This window comes from Gigantopelta aegis, chromosome 12 (genome assembly GCF_016097555.1).
Source record: "Gigantopelta aegis isolate Gae_Host chromosome 12, Gae_host_genome, whole genome shotgun sequence".
NCBI classification, from domain to species: domain Eukaryota; kingdom Metazoa; phylum Mollusca; class Gastropoda; order Neomphalida; family Peltospiridae; genus Gigantopelta; species Gigantopelta aegis.
This window is the reverse complement of record NC_054710.1, coordinates 22,788,802-22,811,826: the sequence shown is the minus strand read 5'-3', so window position 1 is coordinate 22,811,826 and position 23,025 is coordinate 22,788,802. Positions and strand designations below refer to the sequence as shown.

At 35.8% G+C, this 23,025-nt stretch overlaps 1 protein-coding gene across 1 annotated transcript in view; it reads right to left on the bottom strand.

Annotated features, from left to right (window-relative positions):
• The window catches only part of LOC121385899 (scavenger receptor class F member 1-like), a 67,897-nt gene that overhangs the window by 28,612 nt on the left and 16,260 nt on the right, over window positions 1-23,025 (bottom strand). The window contains exons 2-5 of the mRNA XM_041516690.1: window positions 22,942-23,005; window positions 16,794-17,111; window positions 12,585-12,710; window positions 1,067-1,159 (exon numbers count right to left, since the gene is read on the bottom strand). Coding sequence (XP_041372624.1) covers window positions 1,067-1,159; window positions 12,585-12,710; window positions 16,794-17,111; window positions 22,942-22,996 — 592 coding nt within the window. The 5' untranslated portion in view covers window positions 22,997-23,005. The remainder of the gene's footprint in view (window positions 1-1,066; window positions 1,160-12,584; window positions 12,711-16,793; window positions 17,112-22,941; window positions 23,006-23,025) is intronic.

Genomic DNA, 23,025 nt, shown 5'->3' with positions numbered 1-23,025 from the left:
CACCTCTCTGGCTATATTTTCAACCGTATCAAGCATTTAACTGGTGTAATGTGTGAAATATATCAGGCCACAGACCACAATTAATTTCGCTATATTTTTCTATATAGCCTTAGTGGCCATAAGATTTTTTTTATTAATATCAGCAGGCCCGTGGATTTTTGCATGTACCTTTGCCTGCCTTTGGGGACACATAGCTCTTTCTTCCAGCATACTGGTTTAAACAAACACACCCTCTAAACCTGGCCGGAGTTCACCCATGTTACACAAAAAGCACTTTTGTATGGACCGGCATTACCACAAACAAGTCTTCAATGTCAACAAGTTACACACGTTTACAAACTACATGCTCTTCTCTGTCACTTCAGTCAAATACTTGCCACTTCATAGCTGTCTGCCATGAACTAATCACAGTCAAATAGCAGACTACTTGCGCAGACGAATTTCCGGATTTTGGACAACCAAATGGGAAGATAACTGTAATCTGAGGCCATAATTCACAAATGTCTCCCATAAGTCTTGATGGATGTCAACATAATTTTCGGGTTCACTCCTTTTAGAATAATTAATCATGGATATATTCACATTCCTATTGCGTGTCCTCCCATTTGCTATGCCCCCCCCCCCCCCCCCCCCCCAACTTGTCCACAGGTCTATTTTTGCGAGATTTCGCGTGATTTCGCGGTTTTCGTCCTCGAGTTACCCCGCAATGGGCACATGCACAGTGGAATGTGAAAGAGGTCTATTGTAGTTATATTTAGCATTTGGCGATAACATTGGTATATTACTACGTGTACAAATGGTAAATGTGACAAGAGATTCAATTCAGTATGTTAATGCACACGTATTTGTTTACCACATAATATATGCTACGATTTTTATAGTATATAATAACCATGTATATATGATTCAGAATATGTGATGAATAGCATCTTGTTTCTTATCCATAAATGTCTTAAGATTAAATGTGAGAATATTTCAATCTGATGCTAATGCGGTATCTCAAAATCAATGTGTGTTGGGTATTCAGTATATAGTACTGTACAATGCATCAATAACGAATACCAACCTATGCAACTTCCAGTATCTTTATCACATTTAGATCCTTTACAGCTAACACATTTCTTAGAGCAAGACTGACCCCAAACGCCATCTGCACATGCTGTAATAATTTTTTTTTATAAATGTCAACAGCTAGCATCATCATTTTATGTACAATAAAATGGAATATAAAAATGAAAAATTAAACACCGAACAAAACTCATCCAACACAAGCAACACTAAAATACCCCCAAACCCAAAGAAAAAGAAATAATGAAAAAACAAACACACACACGCACACGCACACGCACACACACACACACAAACAACCAGGAACTTAAAGCAATGCTGTCAGTAGTTAATGCAAGAAGTGATTAACTCACAATATGTTTTAGTAAAAGGTCAGTTACATGATTTGATATTGGTAAATCGTCTACAATACGTATATATGCAGACTGTGAAGCGTGCTATTATATTGGTAACCAATACTATTAGTCACGCAGTTTTTTGATAGGCGTATGGGATTGTACGCCCCTCAAAAATCGGAACATAACATCAAATTCCTCAAAATATATTGATTTAAACCAAAAAAAAATACTCAAGGTCGCGCACAGTACGTTTGATGTCACTGGCCAATACACCCGTCTATATACACTGCCGTCCTATATATAGTCACATGATATACAAACACCGTCTAGTTCAGAGTATTCTTTTAAAATGTAACAATTCCTATCCCAAGTCAGCTGTTATGGCATATTTTACATAAAATGTATTTGACAAGGTGGAAAATGAAGGTGTTTGTGATCCAGATGTTTGGAAAGAAATGTTTTATTTAACGACACACTCAACACATTTTATTTACGGTTTTATGGCGTCAGACATATGGTTAAGGACCACACAGCTATTGAGAGGAAACCCGCTGTCGCCACTCCATGGGCTACTCTTTTCGATATGTGCACTATCCCACAAAAAGGATAGCACATACCGCGGCCTTTGATATACCAGTCCTGGTGCACTGGCTGGAGCGAGAAATAGCCCTATGGGTCCACTGACGGGGATCGATCCCAAACCGACCGCGCATCAAGCGAGCACTTTATCACAGGGCTACGTCTCGCCCTCCCTTCTTCTTCTTCGTTCAAATTTGTGAAAATTGTCTCATACAGATATTCCGATCTCAGTGATGAAGTGGGCAGTTGTTTGCAAGTCCTCCCTGGATCCCCATAGCTGCTGATGTAGGTCTGTTCCATACGGCCAGAAGTGGCTTCTCTCCGAGTTGTGTAGTGGACATTGTTGTAGGATATGTTCTGGTGTTTGCAGGCCTGTGCCACTTTGACAGTCGCTTGTGTGACATATATTAAGCTTGTTGAGATATAAGTTTAGGCGGCAGTGACCTGTGCGAAGCCTGAAGATTGTAGTCTGGCCTAGTCTTTCAAGTGTCTCCCATGGGTCGTGGTTTGTCACTCCCTGTTGTGATTTCAATACTTCCTTCTGCTTTCGCTTGATGATAGTCTTGATTTCTTGATAAGAGGTGGAAACTGTTCAATTAGCTTCCACATTTTGCTAGTGAATCGCCCAAATGTTTAGAGGGGTTTTTTTCTTGCGTAGGCCTACGACTAACGATACATTTACCTATAGATGCCTAACTAGTCGGGGTTGTCGACGTTTAACATGCTTCTGTTACTAAAATAAATTAATGTCTAAGCTTATTATCATTCAGTACATATTTTTATAAATTTTTAATAACTTATTTTCATTATTGTTTTTATCTATTTACCCTACTTCGCAGAGAACGGTCAAGCGTTCTCGTTACACGAGCTTGGTAAATAGTTTTGACACTGCGGTTATTCAGGGGATGCCCGTCACGTGACTCAAAATAATACGTCAAACCTCTGCTCTCCAAATAGACGTTATTTTTCTCTGAATTATGGACCGTCGACATAATTAAATTATTATTTTTATAAAATATCAATAATAAGTGGAATATGCTGGTAATGTAGATTGTTCAATAAAGTACTTTTACATACAAATCAAATATATATATTTTCGTATAATACTTTGTTGGGTAAATAATTAGGTCAACCATCCGTGACTGAGCGTCTTTAAACACCTCTCTCATTTCCCGAATAACCGTTGTTCCAAAACGATTTACCAAGCTCGTGTAACGAGAACGCTTGACCGTCCTCTGCGACGTAGGGTAAATAGAAGGAAAAAAAAACACAATGAAAATAAGTTATTAAAAATTAATAAAAACATGTACGGAATGACAATAAGCTTATTTTAGTAAAAGAAGCATGTTAAACATCGACAATCCCGACTAGTATATGAATTTGTGTACGTTTTCCATGGATATATGAATAGCGTCATATTGAATAATATGAATAATATGAATAATATGAATAATGATGAATAATGAATAAATAAATAAATACAAATAACAATTACAAATTATCAGCGGCTGAGGTAGATTAACTGAAAGGGAAACTAACTACGGACAGTACACAAACTAACAACAGGGCTTGAACTTAATAATTTTTCACTAATTGCAATTTTGAGGCTGCTTACGTAAATTTTGTAAGAAAAAAAGAAGTTAATTTTAGCGTAAATAAATTTTACTAAAACATTAGTTAGTATATTTAGTCACATTTCAATTGCGCAAAATTGCAAGAGGCAATGACCCCCAACTTGAGGCGAACGCTCTAGGCCACCTACGACAACCCAAAACTTTCCGCCAGAAGTTTAGCGAAGCAAAGGGATGAATGAATGAATGCATATTTTAACGATACCCCAGCTAAAACAAACAGCAAACACGAAGAAGAAAAAAATAAAAAAAAATAATAATAAAACAAAGGACCAATACAAAATGTGAAAAGAGTCCCCCCCTCCCAAATTATTTTTCATGCCTCTCATCAAAAAGAAGAGTTAAAACTAAACAACCAACAAAAAAAAAGAAAATAATGCGTATCATGGAATTCCCTCGAAAAAAGTTCAAAAAAAATATTGAAAAAGAAAAACAATGAAAGAAAGATAGAAAGACAACAAAAGAAAGAAAGAACAACAAGAAAACAAAACAAACAAATAGACAAACAAAAAAAACCCACACCAATAGGCCAGTGGCTGTCAAACACAGGTAAGCGTACACTAATGAATTTTATATCATGTAGAGAAAAGATAAAGGGGTGAGAAAGTGAGAAGTGGTTGGTGCGACCTCAGTATACTAGTACATTACAAGTCATTCAAATACACCTGCATTAATTTATATATTTAAATGTCAACCGCTAGTATTGTTACGATTGTATTACACACTGACCTAGAACAATAGCTACTCTTGTCAACATGTAAATGGGTAAGCAAATTATATATATATATATATAAAAATGTTTATAATGGATCAAGACGTATACCAAATATATACTTTTAACTCAGTATCCATTTATATATCTATATCCGCCCCACTACAAAGATATGATGACTAGATAAATCTCTATATTTTCTGCCACTGACCACAAATATAGGTCACGTGACATAAGCCCGACTCGACTCGAGTATTTTAGAGTAGATTTTCAATAAACATACTCTTTAAATCATTTGTTGAAGTACAGTAAATACAAATAACTTTCGCGATAACAATACACAACCTGTATATTTATTTATTAATTAGAGTTTAGAAACGATTTTTTTAATGTGACAGAATGTAGCTAGCTTCTTATAAATAATGGCGACATGTATCTTGTATGACGACGTAAGACAAACGCCTTGACAATACTCGACTGGCGTACACAAAACGAATAAATAATGATTTTCCGAATATTATTAAAATTTCACCTCACACACAGACAGACAGACACACACACACACACACACACACACACACACACAGTGCTATTTCAAAGGGAGGTCACTCGCATTAATTCATGTCGCTATTGTAAACTATTGTAAAATGTCCATTGTAAACTGAATTGTTTTTCAACGGTCACTAACTGTATATTAATGATTTGGTATTCGTGAAAACGTGGCAGGCCATCGGTCTACAGGCTGGTAGGTACTGGGTTCGGATCCCAGTCGAGGCATGGGATTTTAAATCCAGATACCGACTCCAAACCCTGAGTGAGTGCTCCGCAAGGCTCAATGGGTAGGTGTAAACCACTTGCACCGACCAGTGATCGCACTGATATCGCCAGGTGATAAAACGTAGTTTCGTTTTTGTAAAGGCGGTGTATATATAATTTGGCATCCAAGAAAAATCCTTTTACTGATGAACACTACCACTTCCGTTACTTTTATAAGCGGTGATACCCCCAAAATGAAAAGTTTCTAATATTTTATAAAGAATTGCCGAATAAACAAATGTGTGCCGATTGATCGATTTTTTTTCATTGTGAAAAAAAGTGTCCAATATGAAATAGCGGAGATGGATTCTATAAAATGTAGTAGGATGCGGGAAAATACAGAGGGATGGAAAAAAATAAATGGAGCAGCGAGAACACTTGTCACAGCAGAAACAAAACTAAATATAAAACCATTCGACCCTTTGTCCGCCCCAAGTACCAGCTTACATCATGCCCATTACCAACCGAAGAATGAAACGATATCGTTCGACAGTACGACACCAACAAAATATGAAATTACGCCACAGTGGATACAGGAATCTGAATAAAGTGGGGTGGGGTGCAATATGTAACAGATAATTGAAAAACATTGGTGCGAAATGTTGTAGTTCGCTAAATTTCATATCTCTCACTAACTGGTATTAGCCTACATTCATGTATGGGATCTGTAGATTAATTTTAAGAAATTAAATCGGAATATATAACTTAAAGGCGCTCTGTCACGGATGTTGACCTAATTAATGACCTAACAAAGTATTATCTGAAAATATATACATTTGATTTGTCGTTAAAAATACTTTATTTAACCATCTACTTAACTAACATAACCCACTTATTAGTGATATTTTGTAAAAATAATTGAATTATGTCAACGGTTCATAATTCAGGAAAAAATAACGGCTATTTGGAGCGAAGAGATGTGACGTATTATTTTTGTAGTCACGTGATGGGCAACCCCCGAATAACCGCAGTGTCAAAACAATTTACCAAGCTTGTGTAACGAGAACGCTTGACCGTCCTCTGATTTTTGACACTATTGCTGGTTATAATGTCTCGAATTTGATTTTTGTCTTAGTAATGTTTCAACTGTGTATTTCCGCATTCCACTGCGTGTCATACAACGTCATAGGATTACGTGACGTCACTAAATCCCTTCGTTTTAAGGCATTGCGGGAAATTATGTGTTGGCGTATTTCGATTCTGATAAACAAAGCAGGAATGTACGAGTCTTATGGATGACATTATGTAATAAAACAATTATTGGCCGCATTTCGGGCAATATCATGTTTTATGAACCGAAGAAATTGATATTAACCTCGGCCGTTGGCCTCGGTCAGTATCAATTTCTTCGGTCCATAAAACATGATATTGCCCTCAATGACGGGCAATAATTGATAATTATCAACTGCTAAGGTAGATTATCTGAAAGAGAAACTAACTGCGGACGTACTGTTAACCGCAGTGTCAAAACCACAGTGTCATAACTGCGGCATACTATCAACAGGGCTTGAACGTAATAATTTTAAACCGATTGCAATTTTGAGGCTCCTTACGTAAACAAATTTTAAAGTTAATTTTACCGCAAATAAATACACTGTATGACTAAAAGGTTATTTTGCTGTATTTAGTAATATTTCAAATGTGCAAAATTGCAAGGGGAACACCCCGGAATGCTTACTATGGCTGAAACTCTGGCCAGTCCATTTAATTTCTGAACAGTATATGATTTTGTGCACATAGCGAAATGACCAAATGGAACCTTGCAGCTATGTTGCTTAACTTTTTCGAGACTTCTATCGACTGCGATGCTGATTTCAAACCGATTACTTTGTATCTTTTAAACACCCCTGCGCGTGCTGTAACCTCACCGTGGTGCAGGGGTGTAACATTCTCTTTGAGCATGGCCAATACAGTACAAAATGTAATTTTGAGTAAAATTCAGTATCTATCTGTGATATTTGCATTTTTGGACAGTTCTTTACACTGTGTTTTTATTTAGATCTTTTTATATTGATGTTGATCATCATTTGTTTGCATTACCATAGTTTGACACCCAATAGCCGATGTATTTTTTCGTGCTTGAGTGTCAATAAACATTCTTTCATTCATTCTTTCAAACACCAACACTGTAGCCCGTTATCTTATTATTTTCTTCCAAAAACAGTGACATGATTACAAAACATGTCTTTATACATTGTCTGACAAATGATTACAACTTTTGCTCGAACGATCTTTCGTTTATGTTGAAATTGGTTTTGCATAACCGACTGACGATCGATAAAATCGTTCGTGCCAAATTTTGTGCCTACCAAAAGTCTGAACAAAACAAAACTCTCTACTGCTTGTTCTCCTGGGTAATTATAAATTAATATAAACATACCTAGCGTGGTGGTTGGCGTCGTGGTTGCCGTCTTTAGAATAGAATTTAGAACAGAAAACATTGCATGGTCAGATGTGGGATTTGCTTTGTTGCGTTTGGTTTGTTTTTTTCATAGTTCTTTTGTTTCTCTCTCTCTCTCTCTCTCTCTCTCTCTCTCTCTCTCTCTCTCTCTCTCTCTCTCTCTCTCTCTCTCTCTCTCTCTCTCTCTGTGTGTGTGTGTGTGTGTGTGTCTGTGTGTGTGTGTGTGTGTGTGTGTGTTATTGTTCGGGTTTTTGTTTTGTTTTATTTCTATGTGTTTTTGGTGTTGTTTTTTATTTATTTGTTGTTGGGTTGGGGTTTTTTGTTGTTGGGGTTTTTTTTGGAGGGGAGGTTGGGGGTAACCATTAATGAAAATATACCAATTGTAAAACATTTGATTTCTGTAACGTCATTCGGATTTATTAAATAGTAGTTGTGTCACAATTACTCCTTTAATTTGACACAGTTTGCAGTCTCATAGTAAAACAACCATATCTTTTCAGGGTGGTATCTAAATAAAATTATTTGATATTTGCAGAACAGAACAGAACAGAACAGAACAGAACTTTATTTACTCTTATGGCCCCCATTCGGTGGCATCACAGGAACATAAATAATAATAATAAAAATACAAATTGTCAAGATGATTTCAGAAATATATATACCACGATGCAAACAGATTAGCAGCTAAATATTAAAAACAGTTAAAATTACACTTAAGTCAAGAAGCACAACATTGTTTGTTAATAATTGATATAAACTTACACAATTTCTCAAGAACACTAATACGTTTTGAGCTGAAGAGTTGCTGGAATGTGTATATATTTGGTCTATTTACATAGTATTTGTTAAGATATTTTAATATTTCTTGTCTACATGTTTTGCATATAAATAGATAATGAAATTCATCTCCAACAATATTGCTATTACAAAGCGTACAGTTTCTATTTTCATCTAAAATATGTGCCCACCTCCCCTTTTCAACTGGCAAAAAGTGATTTGAAATTCTAAATCGAAATGTTTTTGTGTACATTGTTTTATCAAGAAAGTTAAAATATGATTCTAGTTTCAATTTGTCTTTAAATATTCTATAAGTAGTTCCTTTGCCGGTCGTAAAGATGTCATTTATCCATGTTTGTAGATAGTGACCAGACAGTCTTCTCTTCACAGCTCTTTTTAACTACTTCACAGATTTAAATGATTGCTAGTCTGGTAAAATGATTGCTAAGCTGGTAAAATAGATCTCTGATATTAATTATCCATTTATAATGCGTACCGAATTGAATAAAATCGTAATACATTATTTGGTAAGCCTTTACAGATGGTTTTAGGCTTTTAGCCGTTAACAGTCGTGACCAAAAGCAAATTATTCTTAGATGTATTTTCAGAGATAGAGGTGTTCTTCCATATTCACCATATAACATATATATTGGAGTACTTTTTCTGACAGGCGCTAAATATCGTAAGAATTGAATATGAATCTTTTCTATAAATTTTATATTTTCAAATCCCCAAATTTCACAGCCATATAGTAATATAGGAACAACTATTGCATCAAAGAGCTGAAGTCTATATTCGATCGACAAAGAAAGTTCATTTGACTTTTTTTAAATGTAAAACATGGCTTTTTTTGCCTGTTGTGTTAAATGTTTCTTGCATAAATTACATTTGTTACTTTTTTCAAACCAGATACCTATATATTTGTATTCATTCATGTTTTCTATTATTTGATTACCCAAATAAAATATTTTCTTATAGTCTTTCTTTGTTCCACCAATATGGATATGTATGGATAAAAAAAAAAAGTAATATAGAAAGAAAGAAATGTTTTATTTAACAACGCACTCAACACATTTTATCTATCGTATATGGCGTGAAACATATGGTTAAGGACCACAGATAGTGAGAGAGGAAACCCGCTGTCGCCACTTCATGGGCTACTCTTTTCGATTAGCAGCAAGGGATCTTTTATATGCTTCATCCCGCAGACAGGGTAGTACATACCACGGCCTTTGATATACTAGTCGTGGTGCACTGGCTGGAACGAGAAATAGCCCACCATCTCAAACCGACTGCGCAGATATAAGTGCAGACAACGATTTTCAGTTTTGGCATATAGATCATAAATAAAAATTAACATAATGTTGTGATCATATAATAGACCTCTTTCACATTCCCGTTGCGCATGTGCGCGAAGAGTAACGTTCCTTGCCGAATTAGACGCTCTCTCTCTCTCTCTCTCTCTCTCTCTCTCTCTCTCTCTCTCTCTCTCTCTCTCTCTCTCTCTCTCTCTCTCTCTCTCTCTCACACACACACACACACACACAGACACACAAACACACTCTAAATCATATACGAAATACACTACTAGAACACATTGATTTTTAATCATCGGCTAATGGATGTTGGTAATTTTGATAAATAGTGTGTATGTGCATGTGTGTGTGTGCATGTGTGTGTATGTGAGTGTATGTGAGTGTATGTGTGTGTGTGTGTGTGTGTGTGTGTGTGTGTGTGTGTGTGTGTGTGTGTGTGTGTGTGTGTGTGTGTGTGTGTGTGTCTGTTGGGGGTTTTCTTTGAGGGATTTTGTTTCTCTTCTTCTTTTTTTCTTCTTTTTTTTTTGGGGGGGGGGGGGGGGTAAACATTAAAGTGCTGCTCCAGATGTATGGTGTATTGGGCTATATCAATCAACATATTATTTAATATGATTAGACAATTTAAAAAAAAATAATAAAAAAAATATATACCGGTATATTTTCCATTTAAAAATATTCCCCTGAAAAACAGAACCAGCTAAATTCGTTTCGGGAATTTCCGTAAGATTTGATCCGTGACGTCACGAAGGGAACTCCTTTCGATAGTCAGCGCCATTGTTCATTGCTTCTTGTGTGTTTATTATGGTTAAACAGCGTGTTGTTGGCGGCTGTAGCAATACAAAAGCCGATCAATTTAGTCTTCACGCATTTCCTAGTAATGTTGCTGTTTGTAAGCTATGTGTGAATTTGATTAAAACAACGTGGAAAGACTGGACAGGAAGAAAATGCCGGAGACCGCTGCGACAACACACACTTTAGTTTTGATTCGTCCGAACTGGCTTGTCGGCTTAAGCGAGATATGGGAATACCATGTGTTATGGTTTTAAAAAAAAAAGATGCCGTACCAACAATGTTTTCTGAGACACAAAACAAATGACAACAAGCCGATGCCATTCACATCGACACGACCTTGGGGTGCATACCATCAACGTCCTAAACTGCGTTATGCTTCAAACTCCGGCCAGTTTGTTTTCTCATGCATGGTTCGTGCAATCAAGATTTGTTGTCGTTTGCATTTGTGAGGTTTTTCTTTACAGTTCGAGAACATTTTTATTAACAATACAGTCCAGATAAGTAAGTATCTAAAGCCTAGTCCGTCCCATCCTACAAAAATGTTAATGTGGGGGTCTTTTTGTAAATAAAAAAAAAAAAAAAAAAAATTGCTATTAGAACTTAGAAAACAATCGGCTCAGAAATAAATAACATAGTATGAAAAAAAGGCGTTCCCTGTGAGCCAGACTATAAATACATTAAATTAATTTTACTATACCTTCCCACAGAGAACACCTTTTTTCATACTATGAAATGTACTATAAGCTATTTATTTCTGAGCCGACTATTTTCACAACTGCACTCAAAAAATAGTATTTGTTTTGTTATTTCCAAAACACTTTTTTTTTTTTTTTTTTTTTTTTTTTTACGTCAAATCAAACTGAAATTATTCACACAAAAAAACACATCTTTATAGAGGGATGGGACGGACTAAAAGTCGTTTTTGTTTATTTCTTAAAATTACCGATATCGGGCCCACTTGACTCGTAGAATTCAAGTGTTATTTATCGTCTTTTCTACATCACAAGTATTAGAACATACAGTGTAGCAAAATAATTCGCACGAAAAGCTAAAGAACAAAACGAGAATAAAAGTTGTAAATTAGTGGTAAGCTGTCTCCACGACCATTTTCATCGTCATCTGTCAGGCCGGTGGTTCTTCGGAAGATGTTCCAGGTTCAAACTGATACGGCATTATTTGTTGTGTTGCACAAATATTAGTCCAGTCATCATCACTACACTATTCATCATCGAAAGAAGAATCGCATGATAATTTAGCTTGGCAGTCGCTATCGGTCCCACTTTCGCTGGCGCTGGAAGTTATCTCGTGGTAGGTTTCTGTGAAGCGAGTTCCTTTCATGAAGTCACGGCTATTTACAGGCAAATGTTTTTACCGATAGTTTTACTCGGTCGTTTCCGGCAGTGTTCTACGGGAGTGATGTTTTAATACTTTTATGGGGCATTTTCTTAATTATTGATTTATATATCGGTTAAAATATTATTGCAATGAATTAAGAAGGCATTTAGTTGTGGAATTTGAAATTTTAGTGTATGGTTTGGAAAAGCACTTTAACGAAAATATATCAATTGTAAAACATGAACTTCTGCGACACTTAATGACGTCATTCGTGTTTATCAAATAGTAGTTGCGTCACAGCTTTAATTTGACAGATTTTGCAATATCAAAGTAAAGCTACCATATCGTGTCAGGTTGGTATCTACATAAAATAATTTGATATTTGCTGTGGACCAAAACTTGGGAAGTTATATCCCAAACATAAGTGCAGACGACGATTTTCATCATGATAACGGTTTTGGCATACAGATCATAAATCAAAATTAACATAATATTGTGTTGATATAATTGAAGTAATATTTAGCAGTTGGAGATAACATTGGTATATAACTACGTGTACAAATGGTAAATGTGATAAGAGATTCAATTCACTATATTTCTTTACCAAGTTATATATACTACGATTTGTTTAGTACATAATAGCCAGGTATATATGATTCAGAATATATGATGAATAGCATCTTTTTTTTCTTATTCATAAATGTCTAAATTTCAAATGTGAGAATATTTCAATCTGATGCTAGAGCGGTATCTGAAAATGTCTATCTGTTGGGTTTTCATTATATAGTACTGTACAATGCATGCATAACGCATACCAACCTGTACATTTTGGCGGAGCCCATCCAGTCTTGCACGTGCAACTTCCAGTAGCTTTGTCACATGTAGATTCTTTACAGTGACCACATACCTGACTGCAAGACTGATCCCATAAGCCAGGTACACATGCTGTAAGAAAACAATAACATTTTTAATATCATGTCGCTCACATGAAACTCGTCTATTTCCACCGCTATTTTTTGTTTTGAATCTATAACCATAACTGTGTAGCAGTTACCAGAGAGAATATTTTGAAATAATTTTTAAAATGATCCTTTTCCATGAATTTCTTCATAATTCTTAATGATATGATTTTTTTTTTCTTTGCGAATTTTTTTTTCAAGAAAAGCTAATTGTGTTTCTAACAAGTTCTTTTTTGGAAGCTATCAAAAAAGTTTCTTCTGTTCAAAAACACCACTGGAGCTGTAGCTATTAAAAATGTTTCTTCTGTTCAAAACCACCACTGGAGCTGCAACTATCAAGTTTGACAATTGTTTGGAGACTGTATAGGTCCCCTTGACTATGCATTAGTACCTTATTAGATAACGAAAAGAGGCTTGGACACGAGGACAGGTCGAGGAATTTGAAGCTTTGGCGGACATGTAAAACGGTATGCATATCATTACATAATAACTCATCGATTCACTGACTATTAATCAATATTGATGCAATGTAAAGAAAGTAGCACAATTTCAGATTCATATTCTTGTGCCTCTGACAATTTAAAAACATTTCCAATATACAAAATATTTGCCAATCAAGAACAAATTGGTAATCTGCTTTTGGACTAACCCCCCCCCCCCCCCCACACACACACACACACAAAAAGCATTTAATTGAGCTGTTTAATCATCCACTGAATGGATTATTAACATAGGCGCATGTCCATTGTGCATCTCACATGTTAGTTACATTGTTTATGTGTAATAATTATCCGTAGTTCTATAACTACACATATGTACATGAATGAATAAATACTGTAATAAGTCTAAAATACGAGTAGGGAAAGAGTAGGTTTGGTATCTGACATATATAATATCAGGTTACTACGTTTTGATATCATGTTTATTTGTCGAGGTTTAGATAACGGTGTAACAGGCGAGCATCAGGGGTAGCATTAAGGATTTTTTTTTTCAGGAGTCCATTTTTTTCAGTCGACTCATTTGCTCCTCAACTGACTCATTTCCATGAGTCCATTCTCAAAATCCATGAGTCCATATTATTATACCCTTTATTTTGGTACCAAACACGATACGTTTATCTTTGAAAATAAAAACGTTTGGAAAGTAGGTCACGAGGACTAGAATATTATTCAGTTTTAAATTCCCTTTATTTTGACACCAAACTCGATAAAACATTGATTTGAAATACTGGCGGCCATGATTGTTTCTAGGTCTGATGTCGGGCAAGTCCGATTTTCAAACTGGGGTGCGATTCTTGTCACTCTCTTAGTTACCGTGTTGATATTATGTTGTTATAGTTTAGTTATTTGTTATCAAAATAAACAATAAGTGATGCATATCGAATTTAGATTGATTTATGTGTAAGAAAATATCTCCGCTTGTAAGAATATTCAAACAAGTTAAACTGTATAGCTACAGTCGGTTCTGTTTTGATATAGTGGCCGCAATTATTAAATTATTGTGACATTTTGTTTTTCCACTATTGTAAGGTACACATCGACTGTTAACACGGTTCCAGTGTTAGTAACCAGTGTTAGTAACGTAGCCCGTGTTCTGCTTACGGAAATCCCATTGATTAATTCGGCCTGAGAGAATATACCATAATCAACCGAAGCGTCCTGTATGCCTTTCAAAGTATAGTCTCGTCTTGCCATTCCCACAATTCCACCAGACGATCAGGAGAAGAAAGTGATTTTCACTCATTTTTTACAATAGATTTATAGTGGGAACGATAGCGGAGATCATGTCGGGATTGTGAGTGACGGATTGTTTGACTTGGCTAACTGATTACATGTGTCCAGATCACTTAGGACATGGTGATGATGAAATAATGGAATAAACATGCGTCTGGAATGCATCTTTGAAAATAAACTGAGACGGTTTTATTGTCACTTGTGGTGATGAGCAGGCATTCAAGTCTGCTTTCCATATCTTAACGCGACCCCTGCTACCGACCCTAAAACATTCCTATGAGCAACTAACAAAACCTTCTGAATATTTGGGGTGCTACGACAACATTTGTTTACCTGTTTTTTGTTTTGTTTTTGTGTTGTTGTTGTTGTTGTTTGGATTTTGTTTGGCTTACTCTCACAGGTACTGTATTAAAATTAGTTTAATGTTGGGCATAAAATAAAAAAGAAACGAAAAAGAAAACAACCACAAAACCTCATTAAGTGTGGGTTTGTTTTTTTTTGTTTTTTTTTCTGCTGAGTCGGAGTAAGGTCTCACTAAACAGTTCACTTCCGGGTGAGAATTAATTCACCACGGTCCACTATAGTGCCTAATTGTGACATGTTGAGATTCACATATTTACTTCTAGTAATTGGGTAAGAATTTAAACAATTTGTATGTTTAATGGTAAGCCTTCTAGGTGGATCATGCCCATGTTATTTTGTATAGCGGAAGAGACAGCCAGAGTGAATTGGTTAATGAACTACCTGTTCGGACTGTTACTACAGCCAGATGCGGCCATATAGCAAAACAACTGAGATGGAAATGTTCCAATCTAATTAAAATTAGCTCCACTATTACATGTGGATCTAAAACCAGCCAGTTGGAGCTCATGTCGACCAATCAAAACCTTACTTGCAGAATCCTGCTAGTGATTTAAAAATAATTTGAAGACATTCCGATTGATCCCGAGGGTATACGATATGTTTCATGTGAATTACGAATGCCTTATTTAGACCAGTAGAACTAATTTTAACCGGACTGCTAACAACACTGCGTAGTCCCCAATGTCCAGGTAACATTTTGTCTGTAAATAATAATTTAAATATTGACCAATCACACTTCGCCTTTTATAACGTTATTTGGGAGCATACAAATTCTAAAAATATCGGGCGAGTCTATTGTAGTGGCCGCAGTACAGCGAACCATACCAATACGTACGGGGTGGGTTATCAGTCTTCAATTTTACATTAAAACTTATTTATTTATTTATAAAAAAACCCCAACTAAATCAGTCTTCAGGTTTTTATAAAATAAAACTTATTTTAAGGCATTCGTAATTCACACGAAACATGTCGTATACCCTCAGGATAATTAAGGTTTTGATTGGTGGACATGAGCTCCAACTGGCTGGTTTTAGATCCACATGTAATAGTGGAGCTAATTTTAATTAGATTGGAAATGTTCCCAATTTTGGAATGAATGTAAATGCTTATATAATGTATGTTCGCAATGGTATATGTTGTTAGTTCCAACGAAAACCCATTCTACTGGTAATCTTCATTTGAAGTTGGGCAATTTAACATGGAGTTCAATTCCGATTTATCCTGAGGGTATACGATATGTTTCATATGAATTACGAATGCCTTATTTAGACCAGTAGAACTAATTTTAATCGGACTGCTAACAACACTGCGTAGTCCCCAATGTCCAGGTAACATTTTGTCTGGAAATAATAATTTAAATATCGACCAATCACACTTCGCCTTTTATAACGTTATTTGGGAGCATACAAATTCTAAAAATATCGGGCGAGTCTATTTTAGTGGCCGCAGTACAGCGAACCATACCAATACGTACGGGGTGGGTTATCATTCTTCAATTTTACATTAAAACTTATTTATTTATTTATAAAAAAAAACCCAACTAAATCAGTCTTCAGGTTTACATTACAAATTATTTATTTTATAAAATAAAACATATTTTAAGGCATTCGTAATTCACACGAAACATGTCGTATACCCTCAGGATAAGTAAGGTTTTGATTGGTGGGCATGAGCTCCAACTGGCTGGTTTTAGATCCACATGTAATACAGGAACTAATTTTAATTAGATTGGAAATGATCCCAATTTTGGAATGAATGTAAATGCTTATATAATGTATGTTCGCAATGGTATATGTTGGTAGTGCCAACGAAAACCCATTCTACTGGCAATCTTCGTTTGAAGTTGGGCAATTTAACATGGCGTTCAATGGCAGATGACATCTGCGTAGTAAGACCTAAGGCAATACATTTAGCCGACGCATGCGCACTATAAATAAACTAAAGGAGCAAAGACTGTAAAGACGCATAAGAACCTTTCTTCCGTTTAGGGCCTATCCAACAAGTAGCATCTGATCGGCGAAAATCATCTCGGCACGTCCACGTACCAACATGGTCTTTACGTATGGACTTTATCACCAAAATGTCTTTGGTTAGATCGTTATCCGTGGGACTGCTGTATCCTTGAGCTTTAATCAAACACGTTTCTTTTTTTTGCGGCTTACACTGTCTGACAATTTCACCGCCTGGTTTAACCCAGTATAGTGCCGCTGTAAAATATCCATAACAGGTTAATGTTGCCGCCTGCCCAAAGAATTCCGGCGATATGCAAACAGCGGTTAGCTTTCCTTCCCCTAGAAAAAAAACAAATAAGTGAATAAAGGTAACTATTATATATTAAAATATACATGTATACACATTTATTAACACAACAAACACGCACGCATACGCACACGCACGCACACACATACACACACTCACAGGGAACATTTTGTTTTCAAAACCTTGATTAGCGAGATTTCTAATCAAATGAAAATTGATTAGCAATTACTGTTTAATGTTTTAAAATTGTGTGGTGAATTGCAACGCGATACTGAACAAAATGTTCCCTGACACATGCATGCATGCATATATACATACATCTGCCCACCGTTTCATGTACGTAAGTGGGATCCAACGCATAGCTTGTAGGCCTCATGCATACAGTTGACTTAGAGCATCTTTTCTATGAATACGCATAGTTGGGCGATTCGATGCCACAGGTTCGAGTCCCAGTAACGGCATGGGACAATTTGTGAGGCCAGAAAGAATGTAATTATCCCCTGCGCCAGTGCGTTAATATATATGTATGTAACAGTCAACCTCGACATACATACAATGTATAGATATTCATACATCAATACATACATACATACATGGGGTATACAAAATTATATTTTATATACATGTTCCTATAGACCAATCAGGTTGAAAAAGTTAGATTTGTTTTGTTTAAATGAATGAATGAATGAATAAATATTTGTTTAACGACACTCCAGCACACAAATTCACATCGGCTGTTGAGTGACACAAATGGTAAATATATGAACATATTATTTGTATATATTTATGTAAAACCACAGTGTAAGTAGCTGTATAGTACAATACAATATCTAAAACAAGGTATGTATATTTTAAAATATTGTATAGAAATCAAAATGTTTTAAAAACTTTTACAATTAATTATTGAAGGAAAGAGACTCATTCATCAATCGAGCACTTTATCACTGGAATTCGTCCCGCCCCACATCGGGTTGAAACCTATTCCACATGTCTATAACCACTGCATGGTTACTTGGTTATATTATTAAGAAAGTGGACTTACCTATTTTTAAAAATTATTTTATACAAAATATGGTTTAAGACAATTTAAAAGTAGTGTTTTATTCAATTTCATTGAATATTGCACGTTAAACTAGATGCACAATATGCGATATTTATCGAAAGTCAAAATTGGGGTATTATTTGTATATTTTGTTCATTGTTGATTTTGTTTAAGAACATATCCTTTTGAGATATATTGCTTTAAACCAACCCCATGTCCTCAAATTATTAAATGTTTTATTATTATTATTATTATTATTATTTTAAAACATATATATATATATAGATATATAGATAGATGTGGAATGTGGAATGTGGAACTGATGAGTCGTTGCTGCGTTCCTGTGGTTTCTGGTGCTGTCTCAGACCAATCAGGATGCCACAAGAACGCATTTAAATGCATTTATGTTAATAAAACATTACACACTTTCAAAGTATTTTCATAGAAAGTTTCCATTTTCCATCATACTCCTTTCCCCCTTAAAATGTAAACATTATACATCCGCCCCTGCATTGTCCCAAGTTCCTAACCCTCCACCTGCCACCCAGGGTGCATACACCATTGCAAGGATAAAATTCAAGGCTTTTTTACCGGACTTTCAAGGGTGTAAAACAAGTTTTTCAAGGCCATAAATACGTCTACATTTTCAAGAACATATATTTTATTTCTACACACATATTTACCATCAGGTAACCTATAAAATCAAACATGATGAATGCTATTACTGCCCATCATTGTCTTCTTTTTCTGCTGATTCCCCCATGCTAGAGACATCAAAGGCACGCGCACACGACCTGCTGTGCTCTTTGTAAGGATCTTTAACAGGCACAAGCCAGCAGGTGACCTGTGGCCTATTTAACCAAAGCTGCTGAAATCGGCATTTTCCCATGTCTTTGTAATTATTATCTCGAGCGTAAAAAAATAAATATAGATCCATTAGATCCACGCTAAAACGAATCGCCTTGAGCATGTGCACATGATGTATACAATACCAGGTGCTTCCTCCCAGGTATATAACAAGTTTAAAACTCTCCACCCCTGTCAGCTACATGAGCACATCCATTTGTGGATAGCCCATGCGATGAGTGGCACAGTCCACGTATACATGGGGTGGCAGGTTGTGAGGACCACATTGCTGTATTTACGATTTGGCTGCTTTTGGGGCCAGTCGTGGTTGTCTGTTGTTGTCTCATAGTTCTTTGGAATAATAGAAGAAAACTAATCATGTGGTAGTGTCAGTTTTCAAGGATTTTCAAGCACACAGTAAAATTCCAGCACTTTTAAGGCCTTGAATGGGAGGAGGTTAAATTCCAGCACTGTCAAGGATTTTAAGGCCACGTACACACCCTGGCCGCTATCACTCTGCATTGGGTTCAATGAAGTGCTGAACACTAAAACTAGCAGACCATTTGCTCTACTGTTGTAAACAAATTAATATTTCTGTTTACATATGAAGTAGTTTATGAGTCTCTGAGTTCACTGCCAAAGTCAATATCGTGGTATTGGTCAAACATCGTGGATTACGGATTATCGAAATGTCAAAATGCAATGACCCGAGAACATGAACACATGGGCCATGAACACACAAGGAAAAGATATATAACAATTTACATGTTTCAAATATGATTATTTGAGTCAGCCGTATTGCATTTTATGACAGCATCTTGGATTTGAGCAATGCTGGATTTTCCAAATTGATTTTCCAGCATGAAATCGTGCTCAACGACCTTCAAAACCCTATAAATGACATATTACAAGATACATTCCAAACAAAACAGTCATCATAAAGCGAAAAATCCACATTTTCGATCTTTGATCCCTATATAAGTATTATAACAGCAGGATGTATTATATACAGGGTAAGGGGTTAACCGTTAGCATTTAAAATATAGAAAATAGTTTATTAACAATTATGAAAGGTAACCCCCTGTTTTGAGATAGAGCAGGCTATCAAATGTTTGCCACTATGTGGGTCTGCAGCATGAAAGCTTGTTCCATTTGATACTGATTGCCAGGTGTTTGACCTCTGGCAGCGGGTTATGTGCCCTTCCCCTCGGGGAAACAAGTGGCTTAGTGATAATTAAGTGTGTGGTAGACTATGGCAAACCCTGAAAAGTTTGTATTTGGGTGTGTTTTTTATTGTTTCCCTTTGTGGAAAGTGCCTGATAAACCATGGTCATCTTCGTGTATTTTAATCAATTCAAGATGGCGTCCAAGATGGCAACCATTTCATGTTATTGGCTACAATATAGAAAATGTATTCGAAAAAACACCATGAAATTGTCTATTTATTATATAATTTTTTGGTTAATATTTGACAATATATTTCGCTTTTTGTTAATATCATTCGCTAATCCTATTAAAAACGTCCTAAGATGTAATCCCTACCCAGTCTTGAAATGGTTTACTTCGGTTATTTGACCCCAAAAACCTATGATATCATTCTAGGTTTGTCAAATCACAAAAATCAGTAGCCTTCCTTCCCTTAGTCACATCTAAAACTAAAAATAACCCAGTCATGTGTTCCGGTATTTGTTTCGTTAAATTTTGCAGTTGTTCAGCTAAACGCGTTTTTTTTTTTTTTTGTGTGTGAATTTAGAACCTATTTGTTAGGATTAGTTTTGTGATTTAACAAATGAAATTCTGCAAATGCTACTCAATTAACGTTTCATTCTCATCTTCAACATCTAGCAATGTAGCCAATGTTCAAAATGACGTTGAGAAAGTTACAACATACGCTAGTAGAATGTTGAATAATTGTTTGTTTTGTTGAACGACAACACTGGAGCATATTGATTAATTAATCATCGGCTATTTGATGTCAAACATTTGGTAATTCTGACCAGGAGTCATCACAGGAAACACACTACGTTTTCCTAATAGTCGGGCAGTGAATGAAGTGAACATTGAAATGGGGTATAACAAGCTAATTTTTCATAGATTTGTTTAAAAATATGAATGAAATTCTGTAGGGTGCCACTTTGTCATCTTTGGGTGTGAGTGAGAGTATTTTGTAACATGCCCATATACCACTAAGGTGCCAGGCATGTATGTCGCGGGCCAAGTTTCTGGATAGCCAACCCTTGGTCCAGGAGAGAATACTAATGGAAAATTTAGATTTTTAAACCAAAATTGGCAATAGGGACTTTAATAATAGTTAAATTTAAAAGTGTAAGTCCAAAAATAAATAACAATATAACCCTAAATAATTTTTAAAATAAATATTTTAGACGCCAATTTTAGAGCGGGCAGTTCAAAAAGATAAAATTAATACAATATATAGGAAATTATGGAAAATGTGAAATGTGGCCCATGTAAAAGATGTTGTAGAAGAGTCAGAAGATTTTTAACACACAAACAAGTTTTGTATGCAGTGGAGTCGTATTGCAACCGAGTAATGAGTCTATTGCTAGCAGTATTGTTGTGTGTGATCGGCATATTTGTGCCAAATGTAAATTTAACATGTCAAGGAGAGCCTGTGATGTTGAAGATGTATAAACATCTTGGAAAGAAGTGACAATATTTACTTAATGGAATAAAATGAAGTGATTATTCCACTCGAGGTTTGAGGGATCTTGATGGACGTCATGGTTTGATAGAGAAGAGTCTCTATCAGTTAATGTGGTGTTTGGCCACTAGTGATACATGCAGGAGAATATTTACAAGAATGGATATGCTGGTGACGGATGTTTGGTTTCCATGGAATTAGCTTCTTTCAGCAAGTGAGTTGAGAAAGAAACGGCGTAGTGATCCAGATTTAAGGCCACTATGTGAGTAGATGGATCAAGAGAAACGTCCCGATGGGTCAATAGCATGTCCAGCGAGTCCCTATACAAGACATTATCTTCTGTATTGGGACAGTCTAGAGATGAAGCATGGGTTTCTCTTTATAAGAAAAATATCTAAGAATGGGACTGAAACTGCAGTTTCTTACTTCAAGGTGTATGAAGAAAGACGTTCTCTACCAAATGCATAATGCAATTTTGGCAGGCCACCTTGAGAAGAGAAAAAGGAAGAGAAAGGTACTTCAGATATATTATTGGTGTGGAGTTGGAAAGGATGTAAATAACTGGATAGTTCAGTGTAGTATATGTGGTGCCAACAAACCACCTCCAAAATATCATGAAGCTTCATTATAAAATATGAGAGTAGGTGCCCCGATGGATAGGTTAGCGACATGTTTTGTTTTGGCAGTTACCAAAAACACCTAGTGGGAATAGATACATGTTAATGGTTATGGACAGTTTCAGGAATGGTGTCAACATGTTTCCAGTTCAAGATGAAACGGCTGACACTACCACTAGAGTAATATATTCAAAAGTCAACTTTTATTACTGTTTATGATTCCCAATGTTTGTTTCTAACTTTCTGTTAGGTTTGAAGCAACAAAATATTGTAAGTCGCTTTTAATGATTAGTGGGTATTAACATTTTGAAGGGTAACCCCAACTCATTTAGGTCGGCAGGTGTGAGTGATGAAGAAAACATTTTAAACTTAATTCCTGGAACATTTGTCAGTTGCCCATACCATCTTTCGTGTCATAGGTAATTCGTGTTACTAACACATATCATGTCAAAGAGATAGGGGACGATCTCTCAAGTCAGTTCCCACACCACCTGTCATGTCAAAGAATAAGTGCTCAGTCTCTCACGTCAGTTGCGCATACCTACAACTGGCAATCTGATTTGTTGAATTTAATGCCCAGTACCTAAGTTATTCTAAACTTAAAGCTAGAAGTTATAGTCTGAAGCTTAATTAAGCTAATGGAAATACATGTCTGTGTCAGTATATGATAAAAATATTCAATAATTGTACATTACCTAGATCAAGCTTGATGGTAGTCAAGACAGCAACAAACAGGATTGATAACTTCATGTGTAGTGCCTATAAATAAAACAAATGTA